The sequence below is a fragment of the Silurus aristotelis genome, assembly GCF_946808225.1.
Source record: "Silurus aristotelis genome assembly, chromosome: 14".
NCBI classification, from domain to species: Eukaryota; Metazoa; Chordata; class Actinopteri; order Siluriformes; family Siluridae; genus Silurus; species Silurus aristotelis.
This window is the reverse complement of record NC_139587.1, coordinates 8,173,569-8,196,073: the sequence shown is the minus strand read 5'-3', so window position 1 is coordinate 8,196,073 and position 22,505 is coordinate 8,173,569. Positions and strand designations below refer to the sequence as shown.

The window sequence follows — 22,505 nt, the reverse complement described above, 5'->3', positions numbered from 1 at the left end:
TGTATGTAAACTCACCATCACCTCTAAGACTTTCTTTTTAGATATTTTTACAATACACATTTTAGGTGTAACATTAGATGTTATAAGGCTTGTCGATCTTCTATCGATCAAATATCTTAAGTCAAGAGTTGACCAGAAAATTCAGCAAAACTTCACTTTGTGTTTGAGTTTTTGGTCTTCAGTCTTCATACATGTAATTGCGTGCTAGGCAGTGGAATGAAAAGTGTAGTGTGACCAGACTTAAGGCTGTGTATGAAGAGACAATGAATGTGTGATTATATTTCCATTTTGTTTAACAGGCAGTAAATGGGAACTTATGGCAGGTGGGAACTACCTACAACTCGGTTGTTTCTATTGTCTATTTTCTATAGAAATGATAAAACCCTTCATTCAATCTCAATTCAATGTTTCTGTGTTGTGTTTTCTCTTGGCACTGTTGCTGAAATTGCAGTTCGTGTTTAAATAAAGGACCAGTCACCTGACACTAATGCTAACATAGGTAAACACAAACTGTAGCCCTTGATCAATTAAAATGGTTCTAAAAAATGATTTGTTTGCATAGTTACAGTTCGAATTAATATTAATTACAGTCTAATACTGTGTCTATATCTGAAAATACAGGCGTATGGTTCAGCACCAAGGACAGCACCACACTTCCTCAACATCCAGAAAGTTCAAACAAGTAAAGTGGCAATAAAACATGGCCCATTCTATTTATCTGGTAGGCCCACACAACCTCCGGTCAAGATATATAGCCCCAAATGCCCATGGGTACCAAATCTTTGGACTGCATTTGCCAGGGATTTTTATAAAAAAGGACTGGTAGAAGCAAATACACTGGAGATGAGAGCACACATACAGTATACATAACTAGCGCACCTTCCGAAATATGTTTTACCCTCTAAATGTATTGCATACTATATGAAATTAATCATACATTGCAAAATTATGTAAAGCTTTCAATAATTGAGACATTTTTCATGTTTAGTTTAAGTGTTTGCATCTCTGGCTAGTTCTACTAATGTAGCTCTTTGATGCATTAGCCTCAAGAGAGGAACAAACTGGGAAAAAGAGAGACAGCCTGGGAGCATCCGCAATTAATGTGCCAGGATTACAACTTTCGCTCTCTCTCTTTCTCACTTTCTCTCACACACACACACACACACACACACACACACACACACACACACACACACACACACACACACACACACACACACATTATATTGTTGTGCCAGTATGCTTGAGTGCATATTTATTTAATATATACCATACATTAATCCATTAAAGTCATATCAGACAAAACTTCATTCATCATTCATCCAATGCATATACAATTTATTGTGATGTTTTAACATCTAAACTTCGACTTATGGCAATTAGACTGTGAGAGAATATTGACATCACCTCAGAGGTAATACATTTGGATGGAAAGGCACTCCTTCTATTGTTTAAAAATAGTATTTAAGACAAATATAGCAATGGTTGTATTCCTTTTACAAAAAAACATTCATATTACTGTATAATGTGAATGATATTCTAAACTTAATTTTGAATGCATACACATAGACGATACATTGATCGCTTTACAAACAGCCATGGTGCCTTGATTTGCAGCCTGATTTAATTTCAGTGTATTAACTCAGTGCTACATGAGGCATTTGAGCTTTAGTATGAATGAAAGAAATGTTATTTGTTTGCCGTTGTATTGATTTTCTTCCGTGTTACAAGATTGAGAGATTGGGGGTTACATTTGTTTTTAGTATTTGAAATCTGGCCCACTTTTATGGAGCTGTTAGTTTTTCACAGTACCATACTTTGATGTTTTTAATAAAGGGAAGGAAGCGCTACCCACACGGAGCCTGCTGCCTTTGCTGTCTATGGCTTGTATACACACACTGTAGGCGGTGGAGGCCAATTCAATTCTGTTACATGCACAAACATTCTTGATGTAATTTCAAACTGAGCTGTTTGTTTTAAAAAGAGCAAGTAGCATTTGACCCTGGATTAGTTTGGCCAGAATTCTATACAAGTTAGAGATAAAGATCAGTGTGCAGATTTGTTCTACTAGTGTAGTGTAGGAGGTTGCTGATTTACCAACTAGGTATGTAATATAATGTCACTATATTCATTTGCATATTTGGTATTTGATAAATATAAACCCTACTACTAAGCTTTACACCATTAGGACACTGACGTTTTACTGGCTATAATAATCCTGCAGCTTTAGATAAAATGTATCTGCTAAATGCTGTAAATGTAAATGTCATTATTTGTTTTATAAGCTTCATATCTGACCACTCCCACATAAAAGTACAAACCTCCTCCAACAAAGTTTTTGTTGAATCCAATATCATAACAGTTCGGATACGCAAATGCCAGCCTTCAAATGCGACGTGAAACTTTCTGCCAATTTTCTTTTGAACTTAATTTAGTTCAGCAAACAATTTTCAGAAAAATGTTGTACACACATTCTGTCTTTGTCACTTCTCTGAAGCTGAAGGTTATGTGAAATTAACCTTGCAGGAAAGGTAATTACTATAACTGTGCTGTAAGCAGGGGATTTAAATAAAAAGTATGTCCAGCAAAGGCTCCCATGACCTTGTGACCTAATGCGTCATTCTTTTTTACCTGTACCAGCATGTTTTGGTTGAACCGAAACATTATATCCCTGCACTTTATGACTCGAAATTAATTGATGGTGCTAAATAAAGGTATAAATGAGTGGTCTCAGGAGTGCTTTTATATCTAAGGTCAGTGCTGAAAGAAGAAAATCTGATCTATTATACTTTTTAATACTCAACCTTTTTATTTGTTAATTGCCACTTGCAAATTAGAAAGCACCCTATTCATGAAATCATCTGCACTTCCTCTTGGGTTTTTTTTCTATGTATTTTTTTTTTTGCAATAGCTGGTACTTTTTAACAAAGCTAGATGTTCTGCTGTTCTATAATTGAAAAAGTATTTAGACTCATAAATCCTTATTATTCCTAATCATTTAGCAAGGATTGTGCTGTATGTAAGTTTTTTTAATTAGCATTCGGAATTTATTTTTAAAGCCAATAACTAATGCTGCACATGGAGTACTGACTCCAGGTCAATTAAATGAAAGGAATGGAATATTTTAGGCAGTGATAGAGGATACCGGACAGCTTTAAGACATTACCAATGGAAAAGAGGATTATTGCCTGACTGCCATTCTGATTGTCTGTTCTATGGATACGTCTCATAGAAACGAATCACATACTGTTACTGTCACTGTCAGTTCTTTTGTCACCTCTCGTTTCTAGTCATGATGTAAAATGTTCTTGGGTGGAGTAAATATAGCATAACTTTTCTTCTGCACACTAGTTCTTTGACAAAGGATGAATCGAATTTGGCATCTCACCTGCAGTGTAGCATTTAAAAATCTGTAATTAGACACAGTGCTTCTCTCATTTAAGTGTGAGTTATGTATATGTGTAAATATAGAAATCCTCCTGCTTCACCAGCTGCAAGTACTGTTCTTGATCAAAAGGCTCATCAGTTGTTTTGTGTTTATTTGTACTTTTTTATAAACGCGTGTGTGTGTGTGTGTGTGTGTGTGTGTGTGTGTGTGTGTGTGTGTGTGTGTGTATGTATATGTATACACATACATATATACATATATGCTTATACATATACTGCATTTAAACAACAACAAAAAAATAAATAAATAAATAAATAAAAAATAATGATAATTTATTCAAGAAAACATTCCAGATCATACAAAAGCTTCTAAATGTATGTAAATTTAAGAACAAAGCCTTGAAGCTTGATTAATAACTGTAAACTGTCCTTAGACTGCCTTGGTTGCTTCCCTGAGTATGACCCTTAACCTTCATCTCACTTGTATCCTGCATCATTTTTAAGCCGATCAGCGATCTGAAAGCATCAGCCAATTAAAAAAAATGAAGAACCGTATTTTTCGGACTATTCTTTTTTCCCACGTTTTGAACCCCGCGGCTTAAACAACGAAGCGGCTAATTCATGGATTTTTCCAGTTTTTTTCCTGGTTTCACAAACTTCAAGCCAAAAAAATGAGCGACATAACATTAGACCAATGAAATTTCTGAACGAAAGCGAAAAAACGCACCTCACCTGTGTTCTGAACTGCAGGGCATCGGGAGAAAAAACTTCCACTGGTGGTGATTTTTAAGCGCACGACAATGCCAAAAAATAAACTCTCGAGAGAAATTGTTGTGAAAGGAAGGAGGAAGACAGTGAACAATGACTTTCTTGGTCGGCTACTGTTTAGATACAAGCCGTATCTATCACGCATTGAGTCTGGGTGAAGGGAGAGCTCGCTAACTCCAATTGCAACAGAAATCATATAAGCACAGACAGGTTTCCAAAACTCGTGCTTTTTTATTTTTCTTGGCAACAGCTTTACGGGTTAGTCAAAGAAACTTAGAAATGAGCATCAGAAAATAATAAGGACATATTCTTTGGTCTTGCACACATGCAGTAATACCGGGAAAATGCGGCGGCAGGCTATTCCCAAAATGCCGCTTTGCTCTTAAAGGAGCCACAACATACTTCCACTGTTACACCGTATAACAGACACTGTCTTTCGTTAAAGCCTGTGTAAAGTTCATTAGTTTTAGTGTAGACACCTGCAGCTTATAGACAGGTGCGGCTTATTTATGTTCAAAATAAAAATCTTTGTCAAATTCAGTGGGTGCGGTTTATATATGGGTGCGTTTAATAGCCCGGAAATTATGGTAGATTGCATGTTATTTTTACCTTGTCAAATTGTGAAAGTGGCAATACTACAGAGTACAATGTCATTTGTATTACAGTTGCATGCACAAATTTACTAGCAGCTCATTTTATGTCAATTAAATAAAGCAAAAAATAATTCTTAATGAGAAATAAGATAGTAAATGAAAAGGCACAATGTGAACATAGAAAGGGTTCGTGTGTGCTTGTGGTAGCCAATGAGTTGCTGTTATTGGAAAATTATACACTTGTCTCCACTTCAGACTTCATCCCTAGAATTGTGACAATCTAATTAAATTGGATGATTGCTATTCGTGAACACTTGCACAAGCATATGCAAAATATCAGTGTTAATGAAACATGATTTTATTTTATTTCAGTGTAACAATGTTTATTTTGTTTCGGGGTGAAAATTTCAACGCATTCCCACTAAAAGATAAATATAATATACAACATTGGATCTGAAACATTTTTATTGCTAGAAAATCTAAAGAGTAGGTCAAGTCCACCTATTAGTATTGCACTGAGTATGAAGGTTGAAAGTGCACAGCACTGTGAAAGGACAAGTGTAGGTTTGAAAAAAAAGTGGACAGAGTCGAGTGACTTGTGTGGCGCCGGACACTCCTGGATGACTGTGAGTGTCTGAGTACCTTATGAGTGTCTGGCTTTTCTCTTGAACAGTATAAAGCTGTGTGTGTCTGTGTGAGCATCTTTGAATGATGACCAGCAGCAGACAGTCCTAAGAGCTGTAACCCAGTCTTGTAGGAGTCAGCAGTAATAATTGTGTCGCTCCCTCAATTCTCAGCCAGTTATATTATTTTCCTAGTGACCCAAACATAACACCTTTAAACCTCACAGGGCCCATAACTTTTCTATTACTTTAACAGCAGTTATATTTTAGTACTTTCTTCGAAATTATTACAGGATTGAGATGATGTTAGGAAGAATTTGCACAAACTATGAACACTATGAATTATTCATGTGACAAATAAACATCATTGGACTTTGAACCTTATATTTAAGGTTATAGACTTTGTTTTATGTACAATTGTAAGAAAGTCGACAAAGTTTGCTCACCAGAATTCACAGAGATTTATGAGGAGATTGGGTTTGACTTATTGTGTTTAGAATTCAACAAGATTTATATAAATGCAATATAATATGTTAAGTCATAGAACCCTTAGTAAATAAACAAGGGAAGTGCAGTAAGGCTGTACTGGGTTTAGTTGCTGTTTAGCCCTAGTCAGACAGTATATCTGTTTCACTTTTACAACCCGTTCGGACAGAAAAGTACAATGACATGGGATGCATTACCTAATAGATTTGGCAGAAGCTCTCAATTCAAGGCAGCCTGATAAAGCTGGGTAACACCACTTTAATCAATCACATTGGCCTCAAGCCAATTTAAAAAGAAGACCCACACCAGAGGCTTTCAGATGGGATTAGAAAAGCTCAACAGCAAGGCAACACTTCCCTTTAGCTATGACTTAGCTGGGCATGACACTGAAGTTATGCTGTGCTGTCCTTGGAGGTATGCAGTAAAAAAACTATGTTGTACTTATAATAAACTACATTTTTCGTCATTCAAATGGTTGCCCACACTAAGCTATTTTTTGCCTGAAAATTTATGACATGACTGTCATGGCATACCAGGCAAGCTCATTATTGGATCTCACCTCAGGTCCAGGCTGAAAGCAGAAAAATTAACTCCAAGCCAATTCTTCTAAAGGTAAGCGTCGATAGTAGGCACCAAAAGCTCTCAAATCCCCATGTTGGCATGTTCACCTGTGCCTACTGCCCGTCAGCTTTTCTGAATTCTCAATAGTGCAGAAAGAAGCATTAATTTCAGATTAACCTTTTTAAGAGCTCAGGGGGGTAGGTGCGAAATCCAACTGCGGCACTGGAAGTCTGGCCAGGTCTGAACTAAGTGAGCAGCCAATGCATCTGAAACGTTTAAATGAGCTGTTGGTTCAGCTGGAATGATTGATATCAGTCCAGTAATCCCTTCTATCTCCACTAAATCCACTGGCTAACATCCCTGATGGAGGCTTTACTCCCCAACGGGGATGTTTTAATGTGCGGTGCTGTTTAGACTTTTTTTGGATTATGCGACACACTTTTGTCTTTTACTTTCGCATCCATCTGAGGCCTTTCACATTTCATGCGCTCTGCTTCCTGTTGATCAAAGCTTTCTAAGGTTAATTTTTTTTTCCATAACCATTGCAAACAAACCCGCAAACTTTCCCTCTGCCTGTTTTCCTCCAAGATACAAGCGTTGTTTAAAAAAGAACAGTGTTACACTTAGAGACAATATGCATATCAGCTGTGGACACAGAATGAAATCCTTCTAATAAATAAATAACACCAAAACCTTGAGATTGAAACTAGGAGACACCACAGAGGCTCATTTGTATGTGGATCCCAAGCTTTCTGCCTTCTTGCAAATCAGATGTCGACATCTGTATTGACAGTTCAAATAAAATACCAATGAGTCTGAAAGATACAGGTAACATGTATGTGATTTACAGGCAAGCAAGTCGACAAATTACTCCCATTTTATTTGTTAAAAACCTCCAAACACAGTCACAATGGACAATATCCCTTTATACAGCACGTATATTGCATGTTTGCTTGAGTCTATTTAAATTATATATATATATATATATATATATATATATATATATATATATATATATATATATATATATATATATATATATATATATATATATATATATATAAAATGCTCCTACTGAAAATTATATCATTTACTATAATAGATTTACCATGTGCTTTTCTATGCTGAATTGTATGTGATCACAATGGGTCTAATTTCTCTATCCTTCATTAAGGTTAAATGTTCATGTAAGCCAAACAAACCGAACCAGGACAAATGTCTGGTTGGATTTCTTTATAGTCCTCACATGCATTTTTTCCACATGTAAAGTGCAACTTATGTTTTTAACACAGATTATTTGTATTTAGCGACACCCACGAAACTCCATAAACGTTCAAGCACACAGAGGGCTGGAAACATGAAATGACTACTAACCTATGAAAAAGGCATAATGTAATTTTTATAACAAATAAAACATATATGGCATGTGTAATGTAACAGCATTTGAAAAGGCCAGAATCTAGAGACAAAAACCAAAAAGCTGAATTAGGTGAGAAATTAAACTTAAGTGAGGTGAATAGAAAACGGAGGATAAAAATGAACTACTCTGATTATCTTGGACACCAAGTACTTCATGCAGGGAAGCTGCCTTTAGAAATAATTTTAAATATTTCAAAGAACATTCTGGAGTCTTGTATGGCATAAAACGCATTAATGCAAATTATATGATATGAAGTGAATCAATCAGGTTTTACATTAATTAAACCCTACGTATACATAAATATACACGCATGCAGGAAGACAAGCAGAATCTGGACATCTGATGCAAAAATGACAGGTTTCCCTTGTCTGAATGTACCTATGAACAATTTTAAAAATAAATCCGATGATATCCAACTTTATACAGTGAGGAAAATAAGTATTTGAACACCCTGCTATTTTGCAAGTTCTCCCACTTAGAAATCATGGAGGGGTCTGAAATTGTCATTCGTAGGTGCATGTCCACTGTGAGAGACATTATCTAAAAAAAAAAATAGAGAAATCACAATATATGATTTTTAAACTATTTATTTGTATGATACAGCTGCAAATAAGTATTTGCACACCTGTCTATCAGCTAGAATTCTGACCCCCAAAGACCTGTTAGTCTGCCTTTAAAATGTCCACCTCCACTACATTTATTATCCTAAATTTAATGCACCTGTTTGAGGTCGTTAGCTGCATAAAGACATCTGTCCACCCTATACAATCAGTAAGAATCCAACTACTAACATGACCAAGACCAAAGAGCTGTCCAAAGACACTAGAGACAAAATTGTACACCTCCACAAGGCTGGAAAAGGCTACGGGGAAATTGCCAAGCAGCTTGGTGAAAAAAGGTCCACTGTTGGAGCAATCATTAGAAAATGGAAGAAGCTAAACATGACTGTCAATCCCCCTCGGACTGGGGCTCTATGCAAGATTTTACCTCGTGGGGTCTCAATGATCCTAAGGAAGGTGAGAAATCAGCCCAGAACTACACGGGAGGAGCTGGTCAATGACCTGAAAAGAGCTGGGACCACCGTTTCCAAGGTTTCTGTTGGTAATACACTAAGACGTCATGGTTTGAAATCATGCATGGCACGGAAGGTTCCCCTTCTTAAACCAGCACATGTCCAGGCACGTCTTAAGTTTGCCAATGACCATTTGGATAATCCAGAGGAGTCATGGGAGAAAGTCATGTGGTCAGATGAGACCAAAATAGAACTTTTGGGTCATAATTCCACTAAACGTGTTTGGGGGAAGAAGAATGATGAGTACCATTCCAAGAACACCATCCCTACTGTGAAGCATGGGGGTGGTAGCATCATGCTTTGGGGGTGTTTTTCTGCACATGGGACAGGGCGACTGCACTGTATTAAGGAGAGGATGACCAGGTCCATGTATTGTGAGATTTTGGGGAACAACCTCCTTCCCTCAGTTACAGCATTTAAGATGGGTCGAGGCTGGGTCTTCCAACATGACAATGACCCGAAGCACACAGCCAGGATAACCAAGGAGTGGCTCTGTAAGAAGCATATCAAGGTTCTGGCATGGCCTAGCCAGTCTCCAGACCTAAACCCAATAGAGAATCTTTGGAGGGAGCTCAAACTCAGCGACAGGCCAGAAACCTGACTGATCTAGAGTAGATCTGTGTGGAGGAGTGGGCCAAAATCCCTCCTGCAGTGTGTGCAAACCTGGTGAAGATCTACAGGAAACGTTTGACCTCTGTAATTGCAAACAAAGGCTACTGTACCAAATATTAACATTGACTTTCTCAGGTGTTCAAATACTTATTTGCAGCTGTATCATACAAATAAATAGTTAAAAAATAATACATTGTGATTTCTGGATTTTTTTTTTTTAAGATTATTTCTCTCACAGTGGACATGCACCTACGATGACAATTTCAGACCCCTCTATGATTTCTAAGTGGGAGAACTTGCAAAATAGCAGGGTGTTCAAATACATATTTTCTTCACTGTATATGAGGCCCAATAAAGTTATTTAAAGTTAACTTCTGATTTTAAGATACATATTAGACTCTTTTTCTTGTGTGGTTTCTGCTTCCTACACTTCCTTCACTCTAAGTAGATGAGGAATTAAGCATTCTACCTGCTCTGCTGTTGCAGACGCCCATATTTCTTTTTTTCCACACCAATGAGTTATTGGTTTCAAGATTCAAGCCGTTTACAAAACACATATTGACATTGCAAATTTCTTTTCAATCTCTGCTTGCCTCTTTGCAACTGTAAGTCATTTGCATGTAAATGGCCACATTATCCTGCTCTGCATTTGTTCCTTTTTGGCATTTGCCATGCATCAAAATTTCTATGTGACTGTTTTTCTTTCATAACCTCAGGTAAAGTGGATTTTACCTAATTGTACATTTCTTTAATGGTAATACAGTAATCCTCACTTTACCACAGTTCGAATCTCGGGCCCCCGGTTTATCGCAGAATTGCATTTGCCACATAACTAATTGGTTTAGCTGATTTTCCTGGGCTCACGCGGATAGACCAAAAACGTATAGGGAAATGTTTTTATAAAGTTTTATGTTAATGTAAAGAAATGTATTAATAAAAATATTATTATTAATTATAAAATAAAGTAAAATGTTAACAGTAATGTATACATAAAATAACAATTTTAGGGTGGCGTACATTTATCGGGGTTTTTAGTTTATCACAGGTGTTTTTTGAATGTAACCACTGTGATAAACGGGGGATTACTGTACTAATAATTAAAAAAATTGAACAGACTATACATGTACATATACATATAGTTTATAATAATGGGTTCATGGTGATACCCAAAATAAAATACTTTTTCTCTTAGCATATTAATCAACTCAAGCTTTACTGTCATTCTTCCACATTACAAAAAAAAATCAAAACAAGTGCTGTTAAGAGTAAAACGGCAAGCATTACATCAAAGATTAATAAATAAAGAGAAGACATTAGACATAGCAGATTTAAGGTGTGATACATATGAGATAGTTGTGATAGATATAAGGTTGGGATGTAGGGAAAGTAAGAACAGAGTTAATAAAAGTGCAGTCAGAGTGACCGTGTGCAAATGTGTGCAATGTCCAATGTATAATGTCCAGAATGTACAAGTGTACACAATGTATAAGTGTGTGCAATGTCCAGTGTTTAATGTTTAACAGAATTGGTTAACAGAGATGTTGGCGTATATGCTATAGAGTCCAGTGGGCATTTTTAATGCTCAGTAAAGTGGCTGCAAGCAAATGTGTGTGTTAATGTCCATGTTATGTCCATTAACATCCATAGTGCACAATTAAGGAAGAGAAAGCAAGGTCATGGGTGGCACCAGGGTGTTTGGGGCTCTGACAGCTTGGGAAAAGAAGCTTTTGCTCCAGAACCTCTTGCCTGATGACAGTCTGTGGGAAGGGTGAAAGGGATCCTGCATATGCAGCGTGTATTAAACATGTCCTGAATAAAGTGGATTGAGACCCCTATGATTGTCTCAGCTGTCCTCACTATGCGCTGTAGGTTCTTGTGTTCTGAGGTTTTGCAGTTTTTAAACCACACAGTGATGCAGCTGGCCAGGATGCTCTCTATAGTTCCTCTGTAGAAGGTGATAAGTATAGGTGGTGGGAGGCTGGGTCGCTTCAACCTCCTCAGGAAGTGAAGACGTTGTTGGGCTTTCTTTGTTTTTCTTTCTTTCTTTCGTTGTTGGGAGTTGATGTTGGTAGTCCAGGTGAGGTCAATAGAGATGTGACTGACTCTTTTCACTACTGAGCCTCTGATGAGCAGGGGAGAGTGGACACCTGACCCTTCCTGAAGTTGGTTATTCCACCTTCTCTCTGTATGGAGTTTCACTGTCATTTCTCATGAGGCCCACTACTGTCGTGTCGTCAGCAAACTTGACAATGAGTTAATGTTAACATGCCCCAATATGTTGCTTTCAAATGCCAAGACATATATAGACATACTGCCAGGCCAAACAAAGCCATTCTGAGGTGCAGAAAGACAAAGCAAACAAATGATTACATTTGAAACAGCCCAAAGATGCAGCCATCTGTATGAGAGAATCCCACAAAGCATGCAAGGTTAAAAATGTATTTGCATGTAATTCAGGCTTATGAATTTGGTCTAAAAAGCATGAAATGTATTTAGTCCTTAAAGTTATGAAATTACCCACAGGCCATGTTGCTAAACATTAAAGAAAACCACAATGTGTCTTGTTTCCAGCATGGGAAATCCCCAATCATCAATTGACAGTTTAAAAGAAGCATCAAAGCTGAGCACTACTACCTACTCTAGTAGACTCTATACACAAGAGGGACACTTTGGCAGCATAAATATTTAGATCAAAATGCCAAGACCATAAAAGAACATGCACAAATCAGCCATGTACAAAAAAACAGCGTCATGAAAGCCTATATGATAGGATGTGTTTTTTTTTTTACAATGCAAACCCTAAGGCTATAAAAGACAGTTTAATCAGATTTTCCTTTAGGGTGTATTGCAGCTATCTTTATCTGTATTTATTTGGTTCTGCAAATATTAATATCTTTATTCAGATATAATTTATTCATTTTCTTCCTTATATTTAAAAAAAAAAAAAAAAAAAAAAAAAAACCCTACAACTATGCCTCTAGAAACAAGCTAAAATGTCCAGGAACAAAAGATATAAAAATGCACTGTCAGGTTTTTCCACTTTGTACTACGGATTTCTCTTGCACAATATTTTTGTTGGACCCAAGCTATCTCAGTACCAATAAACGCCTGTAGTCCCTGTGAACATTTTCAGGGGAAAAAACTCAAAACCCTGAATATCCATATCAGTATTTTTATTTATTTATTTATTTTAGAATACATAAGCTGTTCATTATTTCATATTTGTTTACATCCCAAGTACTAAGCTTCTTTAGGTTTGATGCAGATTATATTTTACAAAAATCTGATCTGCACAGAACTATCAGTCAATAAGAGTTTTATTTTGGCATGTGACATGTAAAGCATATTTCTCGGAAATGAATTAATTCAGCTGTAGATTCAACTGTTTTATCTTCTGAATGTCTCTATTTTGGCATATTTGTTAAGAGAATATTGTGCTTATTTGGGCCAAGGGTATCGTACATCCCAGGGGAGTTTCAAAAACACATTCAGCAGATAGTAGTTTTCACTTTCTGTTATAAAGCTAGGGCATAAGATGGTGACCTCATTAATTAAAGAGGATGAATCTGGAAAAGCTGTGAAATTGGGTAAACAGCATTAGTGCACTTATCTTATTTATGTATCAAAGGAATTTCAAATATTCCTTATGGGTATGTGAAACAATTGGGGTTTTTTTTGTGTTTTTTGATGCAAAACCAGTTCAGTGCCATGAGTACTCCCATATCGTAGACAAAGGGACAAAGGCATGGTAGCATTTAGTAATGGGTTAGTCTAGCTGAATCAAACTCTCATTCTTCTTCTTCTTTTGGGCATTTTTTTCCCCCATTAGAGGTCACCACAGCGGATCTTTCGTCTCCATAATACTATGTCCTTTACATCTGCCTCTTTCGAACCAACTACCTGTATGTCTTCCCTCACCACATTCATAAACCTCCTCTTTGGCCTTCCTCTTTTCTTCCTACCTGGTGGCTCCATTCTCAGCATTCTCCTACCGATATACCTTCTCTATGTTCAACCCATCTTAATCGGGCCTCTCTCACTTTGTCCCTAAAATGTCCTACATGTGCTGTCCGTCTAATAAACTTGTTTCTAACTCTGTCCATCCTCGTCACCCCCAACGAAAACCTCAACATCTTCAGCTCTGCTCCCTTCAGCTCCCCCTCCTGTCGTTTAGTCAATTCCACTCTCTCTAAACCACACGACATAGCAGTTCTCACCACAGTTCTATAAGCTTTCCCATTCACTCTTTGCAGGTACCCTTCTATCACAAATCACTCCTGCCATTCTTCTCCACCCACTTCACCCTGCCTTCACTCTTGTCTTCACTTCTCTAACACACTCTCCATTACCACTTCTCATCCACTCTCATCCCCCTTCACCACTTCTTCTTCCTGCAACCACACCACTTCACTGCTCTATCTCTCATACATACACATGTCTTAGTCCTACCGACTTTCATTCCCCTTCTCTCCAGCGCGTACCTTCACCTCTCCAGGCTCTTCTCAACCTGTTCCCTACTCTCACCTACATATCACAATATCATCCACAAACATCATAGTCCATGAAGACTCCTGTCTGACCTTGTCCATCAACCTGTCCATCACCACTGCAAACATTAAAGGGTTTAGAGCCGATCCTTGATGCAATCCAACCTTCACCTTAAACCAGTCTGTTGTTCCTACTGCACACTTCACTGCTGTTACACTGTCCTCATTTATGTCCTGCACCACCCTCACATACTTCTCTGCCACACCTGACTTCCTCATACAATACCACAACTCCTCTCTTGGCACCCTGTTGTATGCTTTCTCTAAATACACAAACACACAATGCAACTCCTTCTGACCTTCTTTATACTTCTCCATCAACATTCTCAAAGCAATTAATGCTTCTGTTGTGCTCTTCCAACGGCATGAAACTATACTGTTGCTCACAGATGGTCGCCTCTTCTCTCAGCCTGACTTTGACTTCTCTTTTCCATAACTTCATGGTGTGACTAATCACACACCAAGTACTTTTCTAGCTGTCTCCCTTATCACTTATGCAGTAGTTGCCCAATCCTCCAGCACCTCTTCAACACCATCAAGTCCCTGTCTGACCTCTGTTCTGAACCTTACACTACAGTCTTCCTTCTTCATCTTGTTCTTTTTTCAGTTTTCACTTTCCTCTTTTTCTTTATCTCCAAAGCCATCCTACAGACCACCATCTGATGCTGTCTAGCTACACTATCCCCTGCCAACAGCTTACAGTCTCCAATCTCCTTCAGGTCACATCTCCTGTGTAGAACATAGTTCATCTGTATGCACCTCCACTCTTATACGTCACCCTATGACCCTCCTTCTTCTTAAAATAAGTATTTACCACTGCCATTTCCATCATTTTAGCAAAATCCACCACCATCTGCCCTTCCACATTCTTCTCCTCAAGACCATACGTACCCATCACCTCCTCATCACCTCTGTTCTTTTCGCCAACATGGCCAGTAAAGTCTGCCGCAATCACCAATCGTTCTTTGCTAAGTACACCTTCTACCACTTCATCTGATTCACTCCAGACTTGTTTTTTCTCATCTATCTCGCAACCCTAATGACATTTCTCATCAATTCAACTTCCTGCTTCACCTTCATCACTCTATCAGAAACTTTCTTCACCTCCACTACACTTTTTCTGTACTCTTTCTTCAGGATCACCCCTACACCATTTCTATTTCTATCAACACCTTAATAGAACAGTTTAAACCCCCCTCCAATGTTCCTGGCCTTACTCCCTTTCCACTCGGTCTCATCCGGTCTTACAACATGTATACCTTTCTCTGCTCCATCATATAAGCTACCTCTCTCCCTTTACCAGTCATAGTACCAATGTTTAAAGTACCAACTCTAACCTCCACTCTCTTAAACTTCAGCTTTCCCTGCTGTCCTTCTCCTCTGGCCAACAGTAGCCCAATTTCCACTGGTTCCCTGTTGGCTAACAATACCTGTGGCGGTCTTCGGTAACCCAGGCCTCGACCGATCCGGTATGAAATTATGATTTGTGATCCACACAATTCATTTTATTTTACGCTGGATGCCCTTCCTAACGCAACCCTCCCCATTTATCCGGGTTTGGGACCAGTACTAAGAGTGCACTGGCTTGTGCAATTATAATGGCTGAGTTCTGAATAAAACTGTCTGATATGTTTAATTGTTCAAATCTGTAGGCTTATACATAGTGTTTGCTCTATCAGATATGACTTTTTGGTTTGTAAAATGGTTTGATTCACTGCAATTACACTGCAAATGCTTCCCCACCCACTTTCATGGCTAATTACAAGCATTTTCCCATATGCTGGTAAAAATTTTGCATAAGTCAGGCGCACAAATTTGAAGATGGGAAAAGGATTAGTTAATGCAAGTGAATGTATCATTCAAAGGCAATTTTTAAATGTGCATTACTATATATTGATTAATTTCTATCGCTATAGCTGTTCAATTATTTACTATAATCTGACTGGGAGGATGTTAAATGTAGTGTTTTATAGTTAGTGTTGTCTTCGAATTATTACATAGTGTAATTATTAATGTTTTTTATCTTATTATAAAACCCCCCACCATGTATTGTAACTCTATGGTCATCTGGTTGATGTGATTCCATCGGTTCCATGTATTTTCACGAGTTTGGCATTAGAAAGAAAATCCTCAGGTTCAAGCGTCATCAAATAATTCTTACAAACTATAGCAAATTCCAAGAAAAAATCAATGACAGCTTACAGTGCAATTACAACAAGGGTGACTTGTTCGTGTTGCCTTTGAACAGTCTGCTGAATCCCATTTATTGTTTATTACATTACATGCCTACATTAAATGATATGTTGTATGTAACTCTAATTATTAAACCAATTTATTAAAGAATGTTCTGTGATCCCAGTGGTCCTTTCGAAATGTCCCCTGAGTAATGTGCAGAGATTAATAGCTTCTTTAAATACCATACACCAGGGACTATCATGCTGTCTAGCTGGTCCACTGCAGATCAATACTAGCATAAAAAATGTTGAGGAGAAAGGAAATATCTAATTAAACAGATCTAAGCTTGCCAATCCATTTAAATATCAGCTTCTTTTTCACTTTGCGAAAACCAATCTGACACTCTGTGATCGATGATGTTTATCATCTTGAGATGATGCCACTGTTTCTAAATGTTCCCCTATAACCCGGGCGATTATTATCATAAAAAGTGTAATCATCTAAGACATTCAATGAATTAGATGCATATGAAGCAGTGAAATGAAAGTCGCAGAGAGTAGACATTCCCCTCTGGAGCGCAGGTAGTTAGCATTTGAAGTTTCTAATTTGACTTTGAACAGCTTTGACTGTCTCTCTAATGGAAAATGATCATTTAGGAGTACATTAACCTTCATCTATGCAAACTAATATTCTGGTTTGTTCCTGGCCATGATGCATCAAATTGTGCGAGAAGCAGAATGTTGCGTTTATGCGATTTTGCACAAAAAAAGAAATGCAGAAATATATTAAACAAAAAGATTTCTGGTGGATAAAATGTATATATATAACCAAATAATATAGAATATATGTAGTACTTGACTGCAGGATGTGCTTGGAAGCAACACTGGTGTTCGAGGAAAATTATACTTTTAGCTCTATTGCTAAATTATACAATAGCATCTGTTTTGCATTCACACAGCTTGTAAAGCAGCAAGACTATAGATTGCACTGCAGGTGGGTGACATTTTCATTTGACACAGAAGGCTAAAATTAAATTCTTCAGATATTAATACACTTAAAAGACTGAGGCATGTATTTATAAAGAGAATTGATCTGTCCCTTGTTTGTCTGTGGTCCAATATCAAAGCAGAAGAAAGGATAGTGAGATCAAATTGCTTTGTTTTGTTTGTTTTGTTTGCAAACTCAGGCTAGTGGTCCAGATTCCAGATCCATATGGATGATTGAGGATCAGTGTTTGTCTTGTGATTCTTTTCCATATGGTTTAAGCATTTGTACTGGTCCAACCAAATCCACTTTCTTGACTCACATGTCCTTGAGTGGTTTCATGGGAGCAACATGACACACTTAATGATGTATAACATAGACTTGTATTGGCAAAAAAATGAGGCATAAAATCTTTTATAATTTTTTTGGTAGCTAAAGCCCTTTTGGCCGGAGTGATGTACAATACAGAACACTTGTGCTGCCTGTTGAGCCTTTCAAGAATCTTTCACTGACTTTGACTTTTTCAAGTGGATTTTACAAAAGTGTCATTCGTAGCATGGTGAGAGTGCGAGTGAGTTAGAGTTGAGACAGGCTCTGGACTTGCCCTTGATATCATGCCAAAATGAAGTTGTTTCTCCTGCCAGGATTATTTGTAATGCGCAAATAGATTTTGACAGTTCACAGTCGCTTATTATTTGTGTAACACGTCAGTTTTCTCTGATTGAAAAAACCTTTTTGCAAAGCAGACCGCTACAGGAAACTGTGACACTGTGAGCACGGAGGTCATTGTTGATTACTGCTCTCGTCAAAGCGAAAGAAAAATTATTTTTTTTTTGGAAGTCATTGAAAACACTGACAGGTTCTTTGTGCAGAACTATCGTTTGGGCCCTTGCGTTTTTTAGCTGGCTTTCCACCAGCTCAATTCTTTCTGTTCTCTATAACACCATGTGCAGTGTGCCATTTTCGCTGCCAGCCAGAATCTGAGTTATGATTAATAGGTGTTACTGAAGTGCTCACAGCAATGTTCAACCTACTTTTTTTCGAAGTCCATAATTACTTTTTAACTTAAAAAAAACAAAAAAAGTCCTTGGGCAAACTAATACCTCTAACACACCTGAAAGTGTGTTGTGAAAAACTACATGAACATTAGCATTGACCATTGATGAATAATTTTGAAAGAAATGATTATTAAACTAGTTTTGCTGGACATAAATCGTGAACATTGAAAAAAACAAATACACAATGAAGGTACAAAAACTTGAAACAAGCTTTCAACAAGCTTTCAAAAGCTGAAATGGGACAGGAAATAGACTTAAGTCGCTTTGGTAAAGTGGTTTCCTTCAGACTCGCCACTTTATTCTTCACATTGTTAACAACAATACATAGCAATTTCTTGAACATGTACAAAAAAAAATTATTTTACAGCTAACAAATGCCCTTCAGCAAATTGACTCTCAAAAATTCCTGTTTATAAAAATGGAAAAGAACACAAAACTAGTGGAATGAACAGTTCAATGAGCTCCAGTGGAAATGCCGTGAGACTGGGTTGGATCCACAGGCACTGCTACATGCTAGAGAGTGAGTTTTTTTCTAAGAGGCTATGCCCTGCAAATAAAATCCCTACATCATAAGATCAAATGTGCTTGCGAAAAATAACAAAATTACCAGCTTTAACACTTGCCATGTATATTAGAGAACAGTGTAGCAACTATGTTTGTAAATGTACACAGCAGGTGTTACCGTAATGCCTGTGATTTGGCTGTGAACTTACTGGGATTTCTTTTTTAAAGGAATATTAACTATAGGAGCTCTCCTAGTGCCTGGAGATGCTAAGTTGCATTAAATGTAGCATATATTTTTTCCTGGTGCAGTATCATAAAATACAGTCTTTTTTTTTTTTTTTTTTTTTTTGTAAGCTGTCGGTATATTTTAGACATGGAGGTTTGACGGTGTGTATGAGTGGCAGGTCGGACACATTTGGCGAGAAGCAAGGATCTAGAGAGGGAGAGAGTCTAATAGAAAGAAAAAATAATGCTATGTACATACTGGAGCTCATGACCACTAATAACCCTTTTCAGCTTGGGTAAAGTGTCTGCGGCTCGTTTTTACGGCCAGCCTCAAGGCCAAGCAGAAGATACGTTCAACACCTTCTGGGAACCTGTTTGGAGAAAACTCTTCTCTGCTTTTCTCCATGCCAGGAAATTCAGCAGGTGTTCAGAATGAATTCCAGTTATGTGACTTTACCACACAGATGTTATGGTTGATTCAGATGAATGCAGGGTGTGCATTTCATCTTATGAAATGTTTATAGAATGATGGGCTGCATTTTTTGGCAGATTAATACTGAGCTCAACACCCGCGTTTGAGTCGCTCTCCAATTCAATTGCTTAATTCATCATAGTAAATACAGCACAGCTGCGAGGCCTTTTACACACGCGATAATATTTTGCTGCGATTAGACAGGCACTGGCTATACACAGCTTTTAACGTACTTCTTTTTGAATCTTGATATTAACATGAATAATGTGATTGTGTTTGACATAAACTGTCATTTGGGACAGCATTGCTCATCATAGCCTCAGTGTTAAAATGTCAGCAGGTAACGTCTTAAATTAAACGGAAATCTTAGCGAAAATGAGTCTGTCGGTTACACTTATCTTCAAAATCATTTATAAATCACCCACTTAATGTGGGGCTTTAGTCAAAGGAAACAAAAGCAATCAATTCTTTCTTTCTCGATATTTCACAGTTTCTTGAAAGTGATAAACCATGGCATCGGGGAGAAAAAAAAAACTTTATGTACAGCATACAGTATAAGACAGGGTTTGATGTGCCAACTGAACTGTGCTTAAGTGGGGTTTTTTTCCTCTGGGCCCCACATTCCCTTGTTGCCCATTTTATTGAGGGTGATAAGTGTGTTTAGATGAGGCGCACATGCATGCAGCACAGGAATACACAACAAGGCTTTAAGCAAGAGGAAAAGTGTGACTCTGTGATAAGTGCACATCGAGGAAACATTCATATTGCTTTTCCCTGGTGGTTGGCATACCCTTGACAGAGGTGCCAATACATTCTAAATTATTTACACAGTCAGCTGCTACGTAATATCCTACCCTAAAACCTGCCTTTTCTTCTGCTTTTCATTTCTGGCCCATAGAGCAATGGCTGAGGGCTGAAGGTCTTAAGCTTTAAGAACTAAAAATTGATCAGTACTGTGAGGAGCGCAGTTTCACTCCGCCAGGGACTCCCTTCACCCCGACACTGATTAGCATTTACAGTGCACAGTGGCCCTATGGCATTTGCAAATGTGATCTTTCTAGAAGGGCCTAGAGAGCTTCGGCTGCAAATGTTATTTGACACGTCTTCATCTATAAGGTTCAGGTGTGGTAGTGGTGGGGGTGGAACCTTTATTGACTGATATTGACTGATAAAATGAATGGAGCTTTCATCATTGGTGAAACATATACAGTGTGTGTGTGTGTGTGTGTGTGTGTGTGTGTGTGTGTGTGTGTGTGTGTGTGTATATATATATATATATATATATATATATATATATATATATATATATATATATATATATATATATATATAGCTGGGCAGAAAGAAATGGTCCAAGCTTAAAAGGACAAAATATTTAAAAAATTATAATAATTTTTGAGCAGTGAATAAAACAAATAGACAAAGTATCTTACTATGGAAATGCTGTTCCCAGTGATTTATTTACATGGTTAAGGCTTGTTGTAAACCTGCTGAAAGAAGATGGGTTTAGACATGAATTTTATGTCGAACATCTTTAAATCTAAGTGACTTTCTTTCTTTCTAGCTTTTCCCTAAAGAACTCACAGCAGCAAATGTAAACAAGCAAATGCTGGCAGAGGAGGACCCAGGAGTGCATTTGCTAATTTTCCGACCTGATTATTAGATTTGTTTTTAAGACCATATCAAAAGCTTAATATTTTGGCAATATGGACTTAACCCACTTATTTAGCCCTCAAGTATACAGTATGTATGTATGTATGTATGTATGTATAAATAAGTAATGTATACTGTATATACATATAAAATAGAGGTAATTATTTTCAGTAGAGATTAATACATTATTCAGAATGAACATATAGTGTGTTCACACCAATAGAAATAAAGATATAAACAAAAGGCACACTGTTCCTTTTTACTTTGCAAGGCACAACGTTGGGTCGGGGATTCACCAAAAAGAAAAACCCTTTAAAAAAACCTCAATTACTTTGGCATTTAAGCTGAATAAAGATACACATATGGATATTTGAAGCACTAAACAGATCTAAATACAAATAGTTGTACTGCCACATACCCCAAATCCTCTATAGCTATACAATTTCTGGAGTGTGCAGATTAGCAGAATTAGAGCACAATGCTGGTTTGAAGTGGCACCCAAAATCACATTTTGAAACTATGAAAGTGAGACAATATTGTATAGGGAAAAAAAATACAAATGGAAATACTTATCTCTGACAATTTTCATTTATTTATCTTCTCTCTTTTTTCCCTATTTGCAGGAGAGAAGATTTGACACGAGGACAAGACACTGCATAAACACCCAGTTCTAAACAGGAATAAAAAAGTTAGATTTTTTTTTTATTATTATTTTTTGGAAACCACGTAGCCCCTCCTTCGTGGCTAATGACAAGAATACGATTTGAGGGCCTGAAGGACGGAGGCACGTGCTGAGGGAAAGAGTTTGTCTGCATCTTTGTGTTCTCACAGACCATGAGGCCATCAGCGCAGAGGAATCGACTTACAGTGGTCTGGCCTGGATGCCATGCCACCGGGCCGTGGATATGGTTGTTTTGTACAGTTTTGGCAATGGCACGGGCACAGAACTACTACCCTACAGTGAACACACATTATGGGAAGCTACGTGGTATGCGTGTTCCACTTCCCAGTGAGATCCTGGGCCCCGTGGACCAGTATTTGGGCGTTCCTTACGCCGCACCACCCGTGGCTGAGAAGCGGTTCCTTCCCCCTGAGCCGCCCTCGTCATGGTCAGGCATTAAGAACGCCACCCACTTTGCGCCTGTGTGCCCCCAAAACATCCACAATGCCGTGCCTGAGATTATGATGCCCATCTGGTTCACTTTTAACTTGGATATAGTCGCCACGTATATACAGGAGCAAAATGAGGATTGTTTGTACCTCAACATATATGTGCCAACCGAGGATGGTGAGTGTGTTGGGTATACAGGAAAATACTTCCTTTTCACTTCTTCTTCTTCTTTGTCACCCTCTGTATTGTGTTTG

General features: G+C 37.8%; 1 protein-coding gene across 2 annotated transcripts in view; it reads left to right on the top strand.

The window, feature by feature from the left end:
- Nucleotides 1-22,505, top strand: part of nlgn3a (neuroligin 3a) — a 157,487-nt gene that overhangs the window by 22,905 nt on the left and 112,077 nt on the right. For both annotated transcript variants that reach the window (XM_083560273.1, XM_083560274.1), the window contains exon 2: nucleotides 21,764-22,428. In XM_083560273.1, coding sequence (XP_083416399.1) covers nucleotides 21,975-22,428 — 454 coding nt within the window. In that variant the 5' untranslated portion in view covers nucleotides 21,764-21,974. The remainder of the gene's footprint in view (nucleotides 1-21,763; nucleotides 22,429-22,505) is intronic.